This window comes from Pristis pectinata, chromosome 2 (genome assembly GCF_009764475.1).
Source record: "Pristis pectinata isolate sPriPec2 chromosome 2, sPriPec2.1.pri, whole genome shotgun sequence".
In the NCBI taxonomy this organism is placed as follows: Eukaryota; Metazoa; Chordata; class Chondrichthyes; order Rhinopristiformes; family Pristidae; genus Pristis; species Pristis pectinata.
The window spans coordinates 23,602,385-23,620,188 of record NC_067406.1 but is presented as its reverse complement, the minus strand read 5'-3'; the positions used below and the strand labels follow the sequence as shown (position 1 = coordinate 23,620,188).

Here is a 17,804-nt window from a genome sequence, read left to right as displayed (position 1 = left end):
ACCTTCTCTAGTCTCTTCCCATGGTAACTATCTGGCAAATCTCTGCTCCCCTTTAAGACCTTGATATTTATCTTAAATACAGTTCTTAGAAGTGGATGCATTAATTCAATTGGGGTGTTAGCACCACTCAATATGGAGCATAACTTCATTTTGGCACTCTGTCTCTATAGAGCCAAGGATCTAGTTATTTTTGAAATAGCAGTTTGTCCAGCCAGTTTTTTGTTTGAATCCCTAAGTCTCTGTTCCTAAAAAAAAATTGTCTCCCATTCACTTTTCTGAACTATTTCTCTGATACGTTTGCCTATTTCAGCAGTTTATCTATATCACAAGATTCGTTACTATTCATGTCATTGTTTAGTACATTTTAAGTGTTGTTTGCAACTATGAATTCTTCTGGTACATAACCCATAATTTAGTTGTATATCAAAAGGAACAATGGTTCAGAGGGGAGAGAGGAAAAAACAAATCCCACCATTATGGTTAAGTTTGTACTTAGCCACAAACCAGACTTCTAGTTAAATGATGGGTTGCAATTCTAGGTATCCAAGTCTTTTAATACAAAACTTAAAAAATAAAATCTTGTTGAGGTGTGCACAGTCAAAAGCATACAGCAGCTTCAATAATGCAATGTCCCATCAATAAGACTATGAATTCAAGACATGTGTAATTATTACCTGGTTGTTGATTTAAACATGTACAGATGAGTTGGAGAAATTATACCTTAAGCTTTTCTAAATAAACTAACTCTTAGTTTCAATTTTACAAAATAATCAAATTGCAAGTTTCAATAACAGGTGAGGTCAAGTAATGTTAAGCAGAGGGTGAAATTAGTGTCAAGGCAGTAATTTGAACTGCATGCAATGAACTGGCATCCTATTTTACAGTGGCAGAGTGCATTTTGTGCATGGGACAAAGACCCAATTTCACCCACAGTGGAAGTGGATTTGAACTCCTTTTCAGCACCAGAATTAGTGCTATGCAATCAGCATGTATCACAATTGAAACTCCTACCTCTACTGTAATTTTTCCCTCCCCCAAAGACTGACCTTGATCTGGTGAAGAAATCTAAATTGGTAAAAAGTTAAATGCCTATCCCCTGATTGTTGTCATTTGTGAGATCCAAAACTAATATTGGGTGCATCATCCATAAAAACCCATTTTAAGCATCAATCCCAGAAGTCTGATATTAATAATTCCTAAAAAAAAAACTGAGCCTCATTGTGCCTTTTTTTCTCCCCACACCCATAAAACAGACTTGCAAGGCCTTTCTGTTCATTTACCCTCTGCTTTTATGGGAATCTGACATTTCTTCTTGTCAGTGAGGTGACAGCAATAGCTTACAACTTGAACTTAACAAGCAGAGCCATTTTTAATACCTGAGCAAAGATCAGAAATTCATATTGGTGATTACTCAGTGCATCACCGTGATTCACATTAGCCCAAATTTTCCACTGGCTGACTATGAATAGATGACTTCAGGTCTGCTTCTCATGCCAATTGCACATTCACTTTTTTTAAAACCAGATATTTAGATATTGCACATTTTGGCCAATAGTAATCAACAATATAGCTGACAGAAGGTCTGTTGATAGGCTTAGGTTTAAGGACATTGTCTCTAGTTTTCAAATGTCTCACAGCCTGGCTAAGGTTGCCCTGCTGGAGTCACCTATGTAGGAAGATTGATCTTGGGACAGCAGAATCTATTTTTGTCACAACAACTAGTGGGATCTAAAACCAACAAGAACCCTGCAAACTAACTGCTATCAATTCTCACACAACTGGAATCAAAAACAAAGTACCCATCTCAAGCATCTTATTCCTCTCATCCAGAATCTTCAGAATTGAAAGCTATTTTCAAGTCAGTGCTTTATAAACCTTTATGGGCAAAATCTAAACTCCACCCCATTGAGCTTGCCATATATAAATGCAGCACTTAATTCCCAAGTTTTCAATTTACTTATTACAAGTCTGAATGCACTCTGAGTATAAACATTTGCTACAAGTACACAAATAGGTACTTAAAGATTACCTAGAAATTAATCCTTGGGTAGTATTGCTAAACGTGCTATATGGTCAAATGAGCATGTTCTACTCTGCCTCCAAAATTCATTCTATTCAAGGTAATGGAATTAATTTCAAAGGCAGAATACAATGTGTTGACAATAGCAAGTTGTAAATTGCAATCAGAGGCTAATTTCCAGGCACACATTTGTACAAAATAGTTAACACAACTTGTCCCTCACAACCAACCGTGAGCATAATTTGAAATTATTTCCAAAGGCATAGAAAATGAAATTCATTAGGTTGTCAGATGAAAAGTGAACTATGCAATTGAATTCAAAGACCAGAAGTTGCTTCTGAGTAAATTTGGCTGGCTTTTTGACTAACCGTTTTGCTAAACTACACTACGCCAGTTCTTTTTCCCTAATTTGATTATTTCACTGTATTAGGAACATCAGTAATTGGGGGGAAAAAAAAATGTTCATCTAGACAAATGGAAAGGTGACTTTTCTACATTTAAATACTGTACTAAATTTTTTTTTACTGGTGTTGTGGCAGTGTATAAATCTTCACCCTGAAGCATGTAAACGGAGTTTAGTAGGGGAAAAATTCTATTTCTTAATAACCTAACAGTTGGTGTGAACTAGTAACACTGACTTTGGAGATTTATATTTTGTGCTCAGTGAATCTGAATTTTTGGTGACCCTAACATCATGATGTAAACTGAAATAAGAGAAAGAATCATTACACTGACACACAAGATGACACAACATGACAGGAATGGGAAATCATGCATCAAGTCAGTGAGATGAAAACCCACACTAGCATCATTCAGTCAGGAATCTCATTCTGCTTTACTCTCACAACAACCCCATGAATTTCATTTACCATTCCTAAAAGGTATTCTCAAGATGGGTAGCCACTGCCGCCAAATGAAACACAGGAGAACATTATTGACAATATTCTAATCACACAATAAGATATTTTAAAAAGCTAACATGCCACTCTTCATTGACACATGGGATAAATAAAAGTAATCACTTAATCTGAAGCCCTCCAATGTGGAACGGACTACCTCTTGGACGTCTGCTAGAGCTACTGTAGTAATGGGAATACATGGTGTATAAAAAGTTAAAACTAAAGGCCAAATTCTGTGAACAATGCCGTGGACAAAGTTAAATGATATGCGTCTTGAATCTATATGCAGTTGGCTTCTTTCTCCTGTGATGTTGCAGGGACAAAAGTTTAGAAGATACAGGAACCTCCAAAAGGATGAACAAGAACAAAAACAAGAGGTAACACATGAACACTAATCTAAACATTTTCAATTAAGGTGAACATGGTCCACAGTTTGGTACATATCTGACTAAACAGAACTTGTATTTGCTGTTATTATAGTTGGTTTAAATAAAAACTGTCTGACCAGAATTTTTCCAGTAGAAGACCCTCCGATTGCTGCATTTACTGGCTACAGTAATACAGTTTCAATCCCTGTGGTCACACATTTAACAGTTCAACAGCCCTGAAGATAAGGTATTTTAAAACGTTGAACGTGAGTGATTATGCACTGCAATAAAGACCATCAGGGTTACAAAAGGTACTGAACTATTAATGTAAACTACACTAACGCATATAAACACAATGAAGAGCAACTAATAGTGTCATTTCTTTAAGTATCATATTTCTAACACTTAATGATTGATAAATTCTATTAATTTCTAGTTTCAATACCAATTTGTATTTTGGTCTTTAAATTTTTTTCTCCTATTTTCAGTGTTTCATAGGAGGAAGATTCCCAGTGTTAATGTAATGCTGTGTAGTTTTGCTGTGCTGGTTACTGAGTTATGTAGCCACAGTTTTGAGTAATCAGTGCAGATGCAGTTAAGAACTGCTGGAGATGGCTCAGTGGAATCAAGAATGCCCTTTCCTGCAAAGAGTTCTTGTGTGACAATCTGTGAAGAATGTCAATGGTAGTATACATCAATCAACAGTGTCTACAGTTCAAGTAAATTCACTGTGCTTTGTTTACTGGCATACGATTGCTTGTTTTGGGGTTCTTGGACTCCAACTTAACAGTCTCATTCAGAGAAGGATAGATCTCCAGGTTTTTGCATCGTTCAAGAGGTTCCGCCATGTTGCAGTGGTCATGTTCGCAGCAGCAAGCACGCCCATCTAACGTGGACTTGAACATTGTTCCTTCCTCATGATCCTTACAGAAAGAGTTGGGGCAGAATTGGCAAAAAATAACAGAGGGTTTTCCACAGACATCACAGTGGTGCCATGGGCATTCCCACTTTCCTGAAAAAAAAGACCAACATGTATTAGTAATGCTGCACTGATTAATAGCAAAAGATTAAAATACCTGATGCATATATTTCTAGTTTTAATAACATACACTTTGATATCCATTCTGTTCAACCAGTTTAAATCAAAATCATGTACATCAATATGTCCTAGAATTTTAGAATTTTATTTTCCCTGTCACACAGATTATTCACAATGGAAGATACAAGCTCTAAACATCTGGTTAACAAAAATACTAATTTTAATTTGAATTTGCCAAATGACCTAGCATCAACTATTATTTATGGAAGAGTCCCAAATTTCTACGAACATTATGCCTAGTTCTGAATTACCCAACCAGTGGAAATAGCTTCTCTTTACTACCCTGTAAGATTCTCTTCATATTAAAAACTTTATCTCAACCTCACTTTCTAAATTCCAGGGATTACAACCTTAGTTTGTGTAATTTTTCCCTCATCATTTAACCCTTACTTCTAGTACATTTCCAATAAGCTTCCACATTTTCCAACCTCCGTCATCCTACACTAATATGAAATGCAAAAAAACTGCCCCTCAACACTCCAGATATTTAACCAGGCTTTCTTTGGCAGCAACTTAAAATACACCTCCTTGCACTCTAGTTCTTTAGATATTTTCCATCCTTATCCATGATATCTCTCTTTCGAATGCCAGTGATTTGATGTTTTCCCGCCACTATTTAGATTGCACTTTATTTTATTCTTTTGGGTACAAATTACAAAACTTCACATCTGCATATATCACAACCAATTTACCACTGTTTTTGCCAGGTCCTAAACATGTCTGTTATTTTATCCACAGTACCTATAATACTGCCCATCAGTGAGTCATTACCAGATCCGAGTATCTCACTTTCCAAAGTGCCATCTAAATAAGTATGGTGAATAGTTGAGGCTTGAATAAAGATTCTTGTGGGGCACAGCTTGTCATACAATGACATCATCCATAAACCCTGGATTTGAGTCATGCAGCCTATTTCTTAACCAAGTCAACAGTTTACCCTCAATTTGACTAACAGTCTCTTACAACATGCAGAATTTTCCAATTTATAAGGAACAATTCAAAAAATCAAAACATGCCAGCCCCAAAGTGCTTTAGAGCATGGAGTTCACAGGATTGATATAGCACAGCCCAAACTCATGCTGGAATTCAGGAAAGAATGCTAAAGGCTGGCATACAGCAGATTTGCAAAATGGTATTAACGCAGTCCTTAGAGACTGGAGAGATGCCAGTAGTCTGGAATCTGGCCAACACAGTGCAACCATTTTTTTTAAGAAAGAAGTTTAACGTATCAGATCAGGGGCATATGCATGGAAGAGGAGGGCAAGCAGGTAAACATGAAAAATATCAGTTCAGTAAACAGCAGTCAGTACAAATTCAGGAAGATCCCATCTTGGAATATTTTAAGAATATGACATCTTAAATGAACTGTGGCGTGTTCTGCAACATGGTACCCAAACCCCAAACTACTTTCAAAGTACCACAAGGAAAAACAATGGTGGATATTCAGCTACTTTCTTTCTTATTGTTAAGAAACTGGTTGAAGGAAATAGAACAGGTAATTGTTTAAGGATTTAGGCTGGGTGTGGTGGTGGTGAGGTTTAATTACTAAATTATGAGGAACAGTAAAATTGGTGGAACCAGACGAAACAAATAACTCCTGATGAAATACGACAGGAGCAAAATAATTGCACAAATTAAAACTGAGAAACATGTTCTAATGAATAACAGAGGATAAAATTGAAAGAGACCTAGAAATCTAGGTAGATTTGCTATTCAATATGATCTAACAAATCACCAATCAACATATCTAATACGGTCACTCACAAAAGAAGGGAGAGAAAAACATGTTAAATTACATTGGTTTATGACAAGTCCATATTTTGACCAGCAAGTCTTTCCATATGGAAATAAGCAAACTATCTCAAGTGAAGAATCAACGCAAGAGGAGTATCAAAACTAATCTGCAGATGTCTGAGGAACAGGAAAAGGGTACAGAGACTGCCATTTTAGCTTTGTAAGGTGACATCTGAGTGATGATCTTATTCAGGTAAGCACATTAAGTGAAAAAGGCAAATCCAAACACTTACTTTAAATTTAATCACAAGAGAGACCACAGCTTTAAACAAAGAATGACAAGACAAAAAGGGTTCTTCTACAAAGGGAGCAGTGAAAGCAAGACTGTGGGAAATAAGAAGTGAAGGTCATGGGACTGATCGGACATCATTTTCGATGGTACAAGGGTATTAATGATCTCCTCTGCTGTAAGATTCCATGGTTCCATGAATTAACTGAATGGTGGAATTTTGCTGGGGGCAAGAGGCTAGCAGGAACACTTAAGGTGGTGAAGATCACTTATCATGCAAACTCTAGGAATACTGACTGAATTTATAAAGGTAAGAAATGCTTATACTTTATGCATCAAGATTCATTTACTTAAAGGACAGCATAAAACAATTGATAGAAGTGTAATGAACTATGACCTATTTTCAGTGACCTTGCAGACATTTTTGGGCTCTGTAAAGATTTAAACTGGTAAGATTGGGCAATTCAAATGGTGAACCTGTGTTTAAAAGGTGTGATCCCAATACCAAAGAAATCCCTAATTATGTACATGCTATTATAATAACCAATGTTTCCCTATTCAACAGAATTTATAATGTTGACTTACACCTTTAACTACTGACCTAGCAACAAGCAAGCTAACAATTATTTGGCATTAACAGAATTGTTTTGTTGCTCATCCCTTCACCACTCTTAATGAGTGAAGGATTTTTCCTCTGCACTTCTTTTCCAAGTGTTCTGTAAGAAAAACAATGTTTTCTACTCTCTAACGTTAATACTTGTGAACATCTTTGCCACCAGAAGCAAATATTATTCAAAAGTCTGCATAATATATCAGTCTGGGGTAAAGTTACTATTCAGAAGATTTGTTCATATGCCAACATACATAATTGACCTTTTCACAACAATTTTTTGTGCAGCAATAGTGAATGCATACAAGATTGAAATCTTCAAAAAAAAATTCAATAAACTTCATACCAAATGGAGGCTTTGTAAGACTAAGGCAGGACAGGTGATATGCCTTTGAACAGATTTTTCTATCACAGAGTACAAGCTCTCCTCCATCTCTGCAACGGAAGCATTCATCCTCATGTGCTTTTTTGCCTTCATTCTTTGATTTGCGTTTTCGAATTTTCTTTTTCCGCCTTTTTCCTTTATCATCTGAACCATTGCTTGCACTCTAAAATTAAAAATAAATGGTTAGCTTAGATTTGTGTTCTTATTTTATACTTAAAATCCAGAACAGCAAGAAACCACCAGTTTCAAACTACACGAGCAGAATCACAACATACAGTGTCAGAACTGGTCATTTAATACCTCTTACCACTAATTAATAGTTCATGCATTTCTATTAAATCCATATTTACCATTACTGGGTAGAAATAAAACCCAAAATCTTTATGGGAGGGGCTAGATCCAATGGCCTCATTTGCTTCAATAAAGATGGGTTTAGAAAATTCAAAGTGAACAAAAATAAATTAGATCCCTCAAATCTAAACTTCATCCAAGAGCTGTTAGTAAATACTTCCGTGAACATATACCAGCAGTGGAATACAAGGTTGTGGTTTGTAGATTTCAGCTGGGCAGTTTCATAAAACTGGACAGAGAAGTCACAAATACTCCTCTGAATGCAGGTAATACATCATAGACCTCAAAATGCGGATGAAGTGTTCATAAAATAATGAAGTCACATCTTCCTCCAGTAGTTATCATTTCTCCAAAGTTTTACTTAATTAGAAATTAGACTGAGTTAACAATCCAATCCATTATTGTGTTGTCATGCTGACCAGTATTTACAATGCATATCAAATGTTTTAGACAAATAGGCCAAGTGTTATGCATCCAAACTTAGAGATTAAACAAAATTAGGTGGGAAAGTAAACTTTTACAGATAAAAAAGGGATAGTGGGAAATTATGTGGAGAAATGTGAAATATTATTCTACTTTGGTAGGAAATAAAAACAGAAAATCAGGATTTCACTTAATTCTGTGACTGCAGTTACTGCTGTATTCATAGGATAACTTGGCTTCTTCCATTTGTCAAAGAAATTTAAACACACACCATCATGCAATTATAACAGCAAATGTTGTGTTCTTTATTGCAGAAAGACTTGGGTATAAGAGCAAAGCTCTACAACAATGCAGTTCTGGTCTCCTTTTAACCCAAATTGCATTGAGTTCATATAAATCAGGTAACTGATCAAATACAGTATCATCATTGTTGCTCTTGCATGTTTTATTCCTAGACACAATGATTATTCTTACCTTGGGTCTGACCCCAAGGAATCCACTGCAGTTTGGTGCACCACACCTGCATATCGTTTTCTCATTGCCAAGGCAATCTAGATTATAATTAAAGGTGAGTTCAGTCCCTATGGGATAAAAGCAAGAATCATCTTATGACACATATTGGCAATATTGTACTACCAGAAATGCAAATAAGTTAAGCATTTTCTTCATCAATTATTAGATTTGCCCAAGTAAATTCTTAAAGTACAGGCGACAGAGCAGACGACTGAAAACTTCTAGTCACCTGGCTATAGAACCAGTTATTTATTTATTCCCATCAACAAACAGATGAAATATCATTACTCAATTTGCCCAAAAAACAGAAGCGGTGAGAAAACTAATCAAGCATGTTAAGATAGTTCAAAACACAATGGAGTAAGGAAAATATTTCATTTTAGGAAAATGTGAAGGATGGGACTTACTTGACAAAGTGTAAGATTGCCCCCAATACATTCTGTCCTGAAAATGCGGGACAAATCCAACCTAACCTAATCTTAATCATATGTGAGGGTAGGTGCTGTCAACATTGACATTAAGTGTCACAAATAATCTTTTCAGTTTTGAATCTGCTTGGTTCTACACCTCTTTATACAGGAATGAGTTGGGAGTAACTGCCTTGACATCAAGGCATCGTTGAACCGAATGTGGTATCAAAGAGTTCTGGTAAATAGTGTCGGGGGGAAAACTTTCCACCTGTGGTTGTCAAACTTAATATATGAAAAAAGATTGTATTGTTGAAGACCAATTATCTCACAGAGTCTCTCATGGTTTGGGGTTCAACCATCTTCAGCTGCTTCAAAGACTTTTCTTCATCATAACAATAAGTAGCAGGGATATTTATTGATAATTGCAGGGTTCAATTCCATTCACAAGTAAGGAGTCCAGTCCTGAAAGTAGCTAGATCTGAACAATATTCATGTTTGGATTACTTAAGTACATTCCTGTAACACAGATGTTCAATTAGAATGCAAGGAATCTGGCCACCTCCACGTGGCATTCAAAAGCATTACAATTGTTGAATCAACATCCGCATCCTGGAAGATCACAACTAGCCAGAAATGTATCTGAAGCAAACACATAAATATGAAGGTCAAAGAGTAGGAGGGAAGCCGGGCATTTGACAGCAAACAACTCAACTGATTCTCCAAAGTCTTTCTACCAGTGAAGAACCAGTCAGGAGTGCCTAACTGAATGCAGCTCCAATAGTACTTTGGAGATTCACCAGTGTCCAGGAAGAAGCAACCTGCTTAAGTGGCACCCATTCAGAATCACAGAATGGAACAGCAGGGAAGGAGACTATTCAGCCCATCAAATCTTTACTGGCTCTACACGAGCAATCCAGCTAGTCCCATTCCTCCTGAAGATTATAAAATATTTGGTTAGGTGAATGTAAAGTTTCCATTTCGGAGAGAGAGAAAAGCTACGGGCCATAAATACATAAATTACAAGCAAGTCCAATAGATAATCCAGAATTTGTCTTAGAAACTATTCAGGAAGTGTCAAGAATATAGGTTACTGCATAAAGTTTGTAAAGTTAGCTGGACAAATACACCCTAGAGAAAACAGAAGGATACAGTGACTGGGTTAGACAGACAAGGATGGGTGGGTGAGATATCCTTGTGCAGAGAATAAATGCCAAGGGAGATCAGTTGAGCTCAACTGCTTGTTTCCGTATTGCAGATTCCAGTTTATTCTATGCATTTATTTCAATGAGCCCAAAGGTTAAAAAGGACCTGTGTTACAAAACTGGCATGGCCTCTTATTCCCTCTGTCTACAGGAATGGTACTGGAGGATTGGAGTGGCAAATGTTGTCCCCTTATTCAAAAAAGGTAGTAGGGATAGTCCAGGGAATTACAGACCAGTGAGCCTTATGTCTGTGGCAGGCAAGCTGCTGGAAAGGATTCTTAGAGATAGGATCTATGGGCATTTAAAGAATCATGGTCTGATCAGGGACAGCCAGCATGGCTTTGTGAAGGGCAGATCATGTCTCACAAGCCTGATAGGGTTCTTTGAGGTGGTGACCAGGAAGATTGATGAGGGTAGTGCAGTGGATGTGGTCTACATGGATTTTAGTAAGGCATTTGTCAAGGTTCCACATGGTAGGCTCCTTCAGAAGGTCAGAGGGCATGGGATCCAGGGAAGCTTGGCCATGTGGATTCAGAATTGGCTTGCCTGTAGAAAGCAGAGCGTTGTGGTTGAGGGAGTGCATTCAGATTGGAGGGCTGTGTCCCGCAAGGATCGGTTCTGGGACCTCTGCTTTTCATGATTTTTATTAATGACTTGGATGAGGGGGTAGAAGGGTGGGTTGGCAAGTTTGCAGATGACACAAAGGTCGGTGGTGTTGTGGATAGTGTGGAGGACTGTCGGAAGATTGCAGAGGGACAGTGATAGGTTGCAGAGCTGGGCTGAGAAGTGGCAGATGGAGTTCAATCCGAAGAAGTGTTAGGTTGTACACCTTGGAAGGACAAACCCCAAGGCAGAGTACAAAGTTAATGGCAGGATTTTGGGTAGTGTGGAGGAGCAGAGGGATCTGGGGGTTCATATCCACAGATCACTGAAAGTTGCCTCACAGGTGGATAGGGTAGTTAAGGAAGCTTATGGGATGTTAGCTTTCATAAGTCAAGGGATCGAGCTTAAGAGCCGCGAGGTAATGATGCAGCTCTATAAAACTCTGGTTAGACCACACTTGGAGTACTGTGTCCAGTTCTGGTTGCCTCATTATAGGAAGGATGTGGAAGCGCTGGAAAGGGTGCAGAGGAAATTTACCAGGATGCTGCCTGGTTTAGAGAGTATGCATTATGAGGAGAGACTAAGGGAGCTAGGGCTTTACTCTTTGGAGAGGAGGAGGATGAGAGGAGACATGATAGAGGTGTACAAAATATTAACAAGAATAGACAGACAGCCAGCACCTATTTCCCAGGGCACCAATGCTCAATACAAGAGGGCATAGCTTTAAAGTAATGGGTTGGAAGTTCAAGGGAGATATCAAAGGAAGGTTTTTTTTACCCAGAAAGTGGTTGGGCATGGAATGCGCTGCCTGGGGTGGTGGTGGAGGCAGGTACATTGGACAAATTCAAGAGATTGCTAGATAAGCATATGAAGGGATTTAAAATAGAGGGATATGTGGGAAGAACGGGTTAGATAGTCTTGGGCGAAGTTTAAAGGTCGGCACAACATTGTGGGCTGAAGGGCCTGTATCGTCCTGTACTGTTCTATGATTCTTATGCTTACAATGAAATCTTCAACATTCCCCATTACCTGCTGGAATATCGCAGAGAGAAAACAACCCAACTCGAGTGTCTCCATTCACTGTCCACTTTTGTGTTTCACAATTGGGTTGGCAACTGTGGTTCATAAAGCGACAATAATTCCCTTTAGGCCCAGCATCAATTATTCGATCCTGAAATAAACAATGGAGTTACATTAATAAATTTGTAGGAGCAGTTATGGTACACTTGAGAAAATTAGCTTATTTTGAAGAGCAGCAATTAGCCCTGAAACAGGATCACTAGAACATTGCATTGTGATTTAATTCATTAACGTGTGTGGGGTTGCCAAGTTTTCTTACATTATCATAGAGGTTACTCTTCCAAGGTATTTCCTTGTGCATAAAGCATGCCCAAGATCGTGAAAAGTGCTTTATATAAGATATCTTTATTAGTCACATGTACATCGAAACACACAGTGAAATGCATCTTTTGTGTAGAATGTTCTGGGGGCAGCCCGCAAGTGTCGCCACACTTCCAGCGCCAACATAGCATGTCCACAACTTATCCAAGGACATTCTGTCCCAGCTGGCTGCCTTCTGGCAACATGATGGCATCATTAGAGTAACATCACTAAAAACCAACAGGTCATTATTACTTTGAGGGATTTTGCTGTGTGTAAATCAGCTACTATATTCCTTATAATACAACAGTTCCCTCAATTCAATGGCTATAACTGCTTTGAAATGTACAGAGATATGAAAAGTGTTATATAAATTCAAGTTTTCCTTTAAATCATATTGATATTGAATTCTAAACACAAAAATTTACAAGTATGTTCTTACTATTCATACATGCTACATTCATAAGTCTGCAGATGACACAAAAATTGGTGGTGGTGTTGATAGTAAGGATAGTCATAGGCTAAAGAATTATACTGATCAGGGCAAGATAGGCAGAGAATTGGCAAATAGAATTTATCCTGATCAGTGAGGTGATGCACTTTGGAAAGACTAATAAAAGGTAAGGACATGTACAACAAATGGTAGCACCCCAGGGAATTTAGTGCACAAGTCTAAGGACACCTGAAGGCCACAGTACAAGTTCATAAGGTGATGAACGAGGCATGTGGCATATTTTTGCCCTTATAAAAGTTGGGAATATGAAAAAAAAAGGGAGGTTATGGTACAACTGTACACAGTACTCCAGCTATGGCCTAACCAACTGGTAGGATGTGATTGCACTGAAGTTAAGAGGAAATTCACAGAATGGAACATTTCAGTTATGAGGAAAGGTTGGAAGGCCGAGTTTGTTTTTCTTGGACCAATGAAGGTCGAGGAGGACCTTGATAGAAGTATACAAAATTATCAGGGACTCATAAGTCAGATAGTACGAAACTTTCCCCTTTAGCAGAAATAGCTAAAACCAGAGGGCATAGGTTTAGAATGATGGGCAAGAGGTATACAGGCGATCTGCCAGAAGAACTTTTTCCACCATAGCATGGTTGGAATCTGGAACACATTTCCTGAGTGGGTGGAGGAGGCAGATACTCACAATATATCTTGATGAGCACTTGAATCGACAGGGCACAGAAAGCTCCGAACCAAGTGTTACTAAATGGGATTTATAAAAGGGAGGTACTTTATAGTCAGCATGGACATGGTGGGTCAAAGGCCAGTTTCTGTACTGCCTGACGATGATTCTATAAGCATCTGTGTAATATGTGACAATCACTCCAAGCATAATCCTTTATTTGCCTTTAGTCTTGAAGCGAATCAAAGCAAAACATGAAGAAACATTTCTGCTTTCTAAATCTGTTCATTAATCCTGTTGTTAGTGTTTGTGCACTGGTAGATGCCGTTGAGGTGAATATTAGATTTGCTTTTACTAACACTGAAATGCATTCATTTATCCACAAGCTGTATAGGCTCACACTTGAAAATTGACCATAAAGTTGAAAATTAGCAAATGCAAGCTCCTTAAAAATCAAAGCAAGAATAAGAGCCTCCAATTTCACATCGATTGATGGCCTGGTCAGCTGGACAGAAAGAACAGCAAATGGAGTATAATCCAGAGAAATGGAAGGTAATACATTTGGGGGAAGGGGGTGCAACAAGGCAAGGGAATATACAATAAATAGGACACTGACAGGTGTAGAAGAACAGGATTGTGCATCTTCGGATCCTCAAAATGCGGGAGGAAGTATAGGTCCGGTGGTTATTTGAAGGCATACAAAAAAGCTTTCCTTTATTAGCTGAGGAATACAATGCAAGAATTGGGAAGTTATACTTCATCTGTATACAGTATTAAATTGACTGCAATTCCAGGAAAGATATAATTGCATTGGAGAGAGTGCAGAGAATATTTGAGGAAATTGCCAGGATTAGAAAGTATTAGCTGTGAAGAAACATCAGGTAAACCGGGGCTATTTTCTTTGGAACAGAGGAGGCAGTGTATCAAAACATGGAAGGGCCTACGGACCCATTTCCTTATCAGAGGAGTCAAAAACCAACAAATTCTATCCTTGTACCAATTGGTTTGAAGAGGAAAAATGATTGATTGCATCCAGAAAGTGGCAACTTAATAGTTTAAACAGTATTTGAGGAACTGTGACCCACAGGACCATAAGGTAGCAGTTCAGTTCAGTAACTTTTATGATAGGCACACACATAATCAGTCAAAAGCCTCCTTTGTAAAATATTTTCCGTGACTGCATGAAAAACTCAAATTTTTTCTTTGTAAAAATCAAAGTGTCCAAGATCACACCTGGTAATCTACTCTGTCACCTATTTTCTGATAAAAATGTTGCTTCCTCTAATTCAGGCAATTGCTATGGTTGAAACAAACGTTATTTTAAGACCTTCCATTCTTGTAGGAGGTTTGATGGAGATGAGATGCAACATTGTGGAAAGAAAGATTCAGAAAAAATGGTGGGGAAATAATGCAGATTTGTTTAAAACCACTCTTCAATGTGAATGGTTCTACTCAAGTTAGTATCATGGTTTGCAAGTTACGGAGCAAGTGTAGAATTTAGGAAAATTTTGTAAGCACTGAATTTGAGTAGGGTGTTCTTATAATCCCTCTCAACTGATAGAGATTCAATGGCTTTGCTGAGGTCAGAAAAGGCTGGTGCTGCTTCTACATTTCTTTCATACCAGGGTCTCAAATAAGTTCACATTATTGCTCCACCACATATCCACTGTGCCTCTGGGTGGATAGAATCCTGTGTTACTCGGGGAACAACTTATCAGTTATTTGGAGGAGGCAACTGAGGAGAATCCTGGTGACAACTTTTATTGTGGCAGACAGCAGGGAGATCCCTCCGCAGTTATCATAGTTGGACCTCTCTCCTTTCTTGAAGACGGTTATGATTACAGCATCTTCGATGTTCCCTGGAATATCTCCTTCCCTAATATGGGTAATGTTGTGGATTTGTGATGGGAGCTAATGAGAGGCTGTTCCAATATACAGTGATTACACTCCTGAAACCTCAGTAGTCAAGCTGTAGTATGCAGATGTTACATGCATTTGAGCATGCTCACAGGTTGAGCTCCAAGCCATCATCAATTTATTCAAAGCTCACAAGAGGATGGGTCTTGCACTCGACATCCACAAGACAAAAGGTACTCAAACAAACTGGTCCCTGTTTCACCATGCTGTCCTCCAATACAGGAGAGACCCTGAAAAGAGGGGAATACTTCCCACATCTCAGGAGCCAACTGTTGACAAAGGCAGAAATCAGTGATGAAATTCACCACTGCCTTCCATGCACCAGGATCGCATTGAGTCAGTTGAGGGAAAGGGTATCTGAAAAGCAAGACCCAGACCAGGCACAAAACTCATGATCTATTTTGTTAGCATTGATCCCTGTCCTCCTGCATACTTTTCATACTTGGACTACCTACAGCAGGCATCTCAAGGCACTGAAAAAAAAATCACTAATACTTTTTCCGTTTTTGACAGAATCTGAGATTCTGAAATTGACCTCATCGGCCATTGCAGAGCCCACAAAACCAGAGTGGTAGTAAGTAATTTTCAGTTTCAAGGGACTGCCCAAGAAGAGATAGAGGACTGTGGCCCAAAGGGAACAATAAAAAATGCCATAGTGTGATTGAAATGCAAATCTCTTTAAAGTAATGTCTGTATTAATTGTGCACAAACAAGGTAACTTAAGTAGAAAGTGTTCTGTACTCAAAAAAGCCACTTAAGAACATAATAACATAACGTACCTTGAGCCTGCTCCCATTCAACAAGCCTATGCTGTTATTTTACCACAGTGCCATTTTCTTGTGCTAAATCCACATCCCTTAATACCAAAAGAAATTAATTAACATTGGATACCGGCAAGGAGATAGAGGGAGATGCAATTTTCCATAAGTTGCCAAGATAATTTCATTATTCAGAAATTTGCAGAGGAAAGAGAAAACAGATTTAAAAAAAACTGCAGTGAAAATGGAATAAAATGTTGTACTCCAGACCATAGCATCGCACTGACTTGAAAACAAGACTTAGAATTAAAATACATTATTGCAGCTCACTTCACTCACTGCTAGCACTGAAATTAATACATGGCAATGTGCTTCTTGCGAGCAGTTTACCTTGTTAAATCCCAAACAATGTGGTCTGTATGAAACCATTATTATTAAAGCACATTTAAAATAGTTTTATAGAAAAGAGAAAACACAAAATATTAAAAACTTGTACTTTGGATTTGTTAAGTATACCAAATTTAAGTCGGTCAAAACCTTGCTTCCTAGTCACCTGGAGAGTTAGTGTAAGATTTACCTTGTCAATAGTGAGCATATAGAAGTTGGCAATGTTATGTTCCTGTGCATACCGGATTCTTGCTCGGCACTCATCTTCATCTATTACCTCTCCCACATATTCATTAACAAACGTTCCCTGTATTGGACAGAACATTTAGAATTGGAGCAAAGAAAAACAGCAATTAGAACTGCACCTCATCCCTTAACTCAGTCAAACTTGTCAATCTTTTTATTCTCCTGTTCGTAATCTGAAATGCAGCACAGTGGTGTAGCAGTTATGGCGGCTGCTGCTGCAGTTTCAGTGTTGAGGGTCTGACTTGACCTCCACTGCTGTGTGGAATTTGCATGTTGCTGTGTAGGTTTCCTTTGATCAGGTTTCCTCACATATCTCAAAGATATGCTGGTAGATTAACAGAATTTCTCCTAGTGTAAGTGGATGGCAGGTGAATCAAAGGTGCGACAGGCACGTGAGAGGGAATAGATTACAGGAAAAATATGTAGGGCACAGGGTCTTATGGGAACATTTGAGTGCTGGTATAAACTCAATGGGTCAAGTGGCAGCCTCCTGTGTCATAAGAAAACATGAGAAATAATTTATGTTTGTATTTCAAATCTGTCTATATTTGGGATATGCTAGCAGAGGCCTTAAACTTCGTATTGTCTAGATTCTCAATCACTAAATAGACTATTCAATCACATGAAGAGCTACTGAAGCAGCTAACCTCAAATGAACATCATTAAAATATGAAAAGTATCATTCCAACAACTTACTTTCTTTATGTCAGTCTTTGAAATGAGACCCCAGCCCTTTCCAGCAGTCTTGACAACCTGCGACTCAGGATACTGCCTTTTGCTAAAACATTGGTTTTGGCACCGTCCACCAGCTGGGCACACAGCAGGATGACATTCATACATTAGCATTCTGTTCAGGCACTCTGAATCCAGGCCACAAGGATGATCATCAGTTGGCTTACAGTTGCATCTTGAGATTTCTGAAATGTCAGCTGTGTAAATCTGTGCTTTGCCAAATGGTTTATTGACCTTTAAAGGAAACACAAATTTTAAAAATTCTGAACATAAATTGGACTAGTTTAAGCTGAAAATGCTGAAAAAATACTTTAATATACTTTTTATAGCCTATGAATTAACATGCAT

At 38.2% G+C, this 17,804-nt stretch overlaps 1 protein-coding gene and 1 long non-coding RNA gene across 3 annotated transcripts in view; one reads left to right on the top strand and one right to left on the bottom strand.

Moving 5' to 3' along the window:
- The window catches only part of LOC127582308 (uncharacterized), an 86,695-nt gene that overhangs the window by 11,140 nt on the left and 57,751 nt on the right, over positions 1 to 17,804 (top strand). The window contains exon 3 of the long non-coding RNA XR_007958093.1: positions 3,237 to 3,296. This is a non-coding gene — a long non-coding RNA (uncharacterized LOC127582308). The remainder of the gene's footprint in view (positions 1 to 3,236; positions 3,297 to 17,804) is intronic.
- Positions 3,290 to 17,804, bottom strand: part of nsd2 (nuclear receptor binding SET domain protein 2) — a 91,327-nt gene continuing 76,812 nt past the window's right edge. For both annotated transcript variants that reach the window (XM_052037479.1, XM_052037471.1), the window contains exons 18-23: positions 17,421 to 17,690; positions 16,669 to 16,785; positions 11,936 to 12,077; positions 8,653 to 8,759; positions 7,366 to 7,567; positions 3,290 to 4,299 (exon numbers count right to left, since the gene is read on the bottom strand). In XM_052037479.1, the coding sequence (XP_051893439.1) occupies positions 4,013 to 4,299; positions 7,366 to 7,567; positions 8,653 to 8,759; positions 11,936 to 12,077; positions 16,669 to 16,785; positions 17,421 to 17,690 (1,125 nt within the window). In that variant the 3' untranslated portion in view covers positions 3,290 to 4,012. The remainder of the gene's footprint in view (positions 4,300 to 7,365; positions 7,568 to 8,652; positions 8,760 to 11,935; positions 12,078 to 16,668; positions 16,786 to 17,420; positions 17,691 to 17,804) is intronic.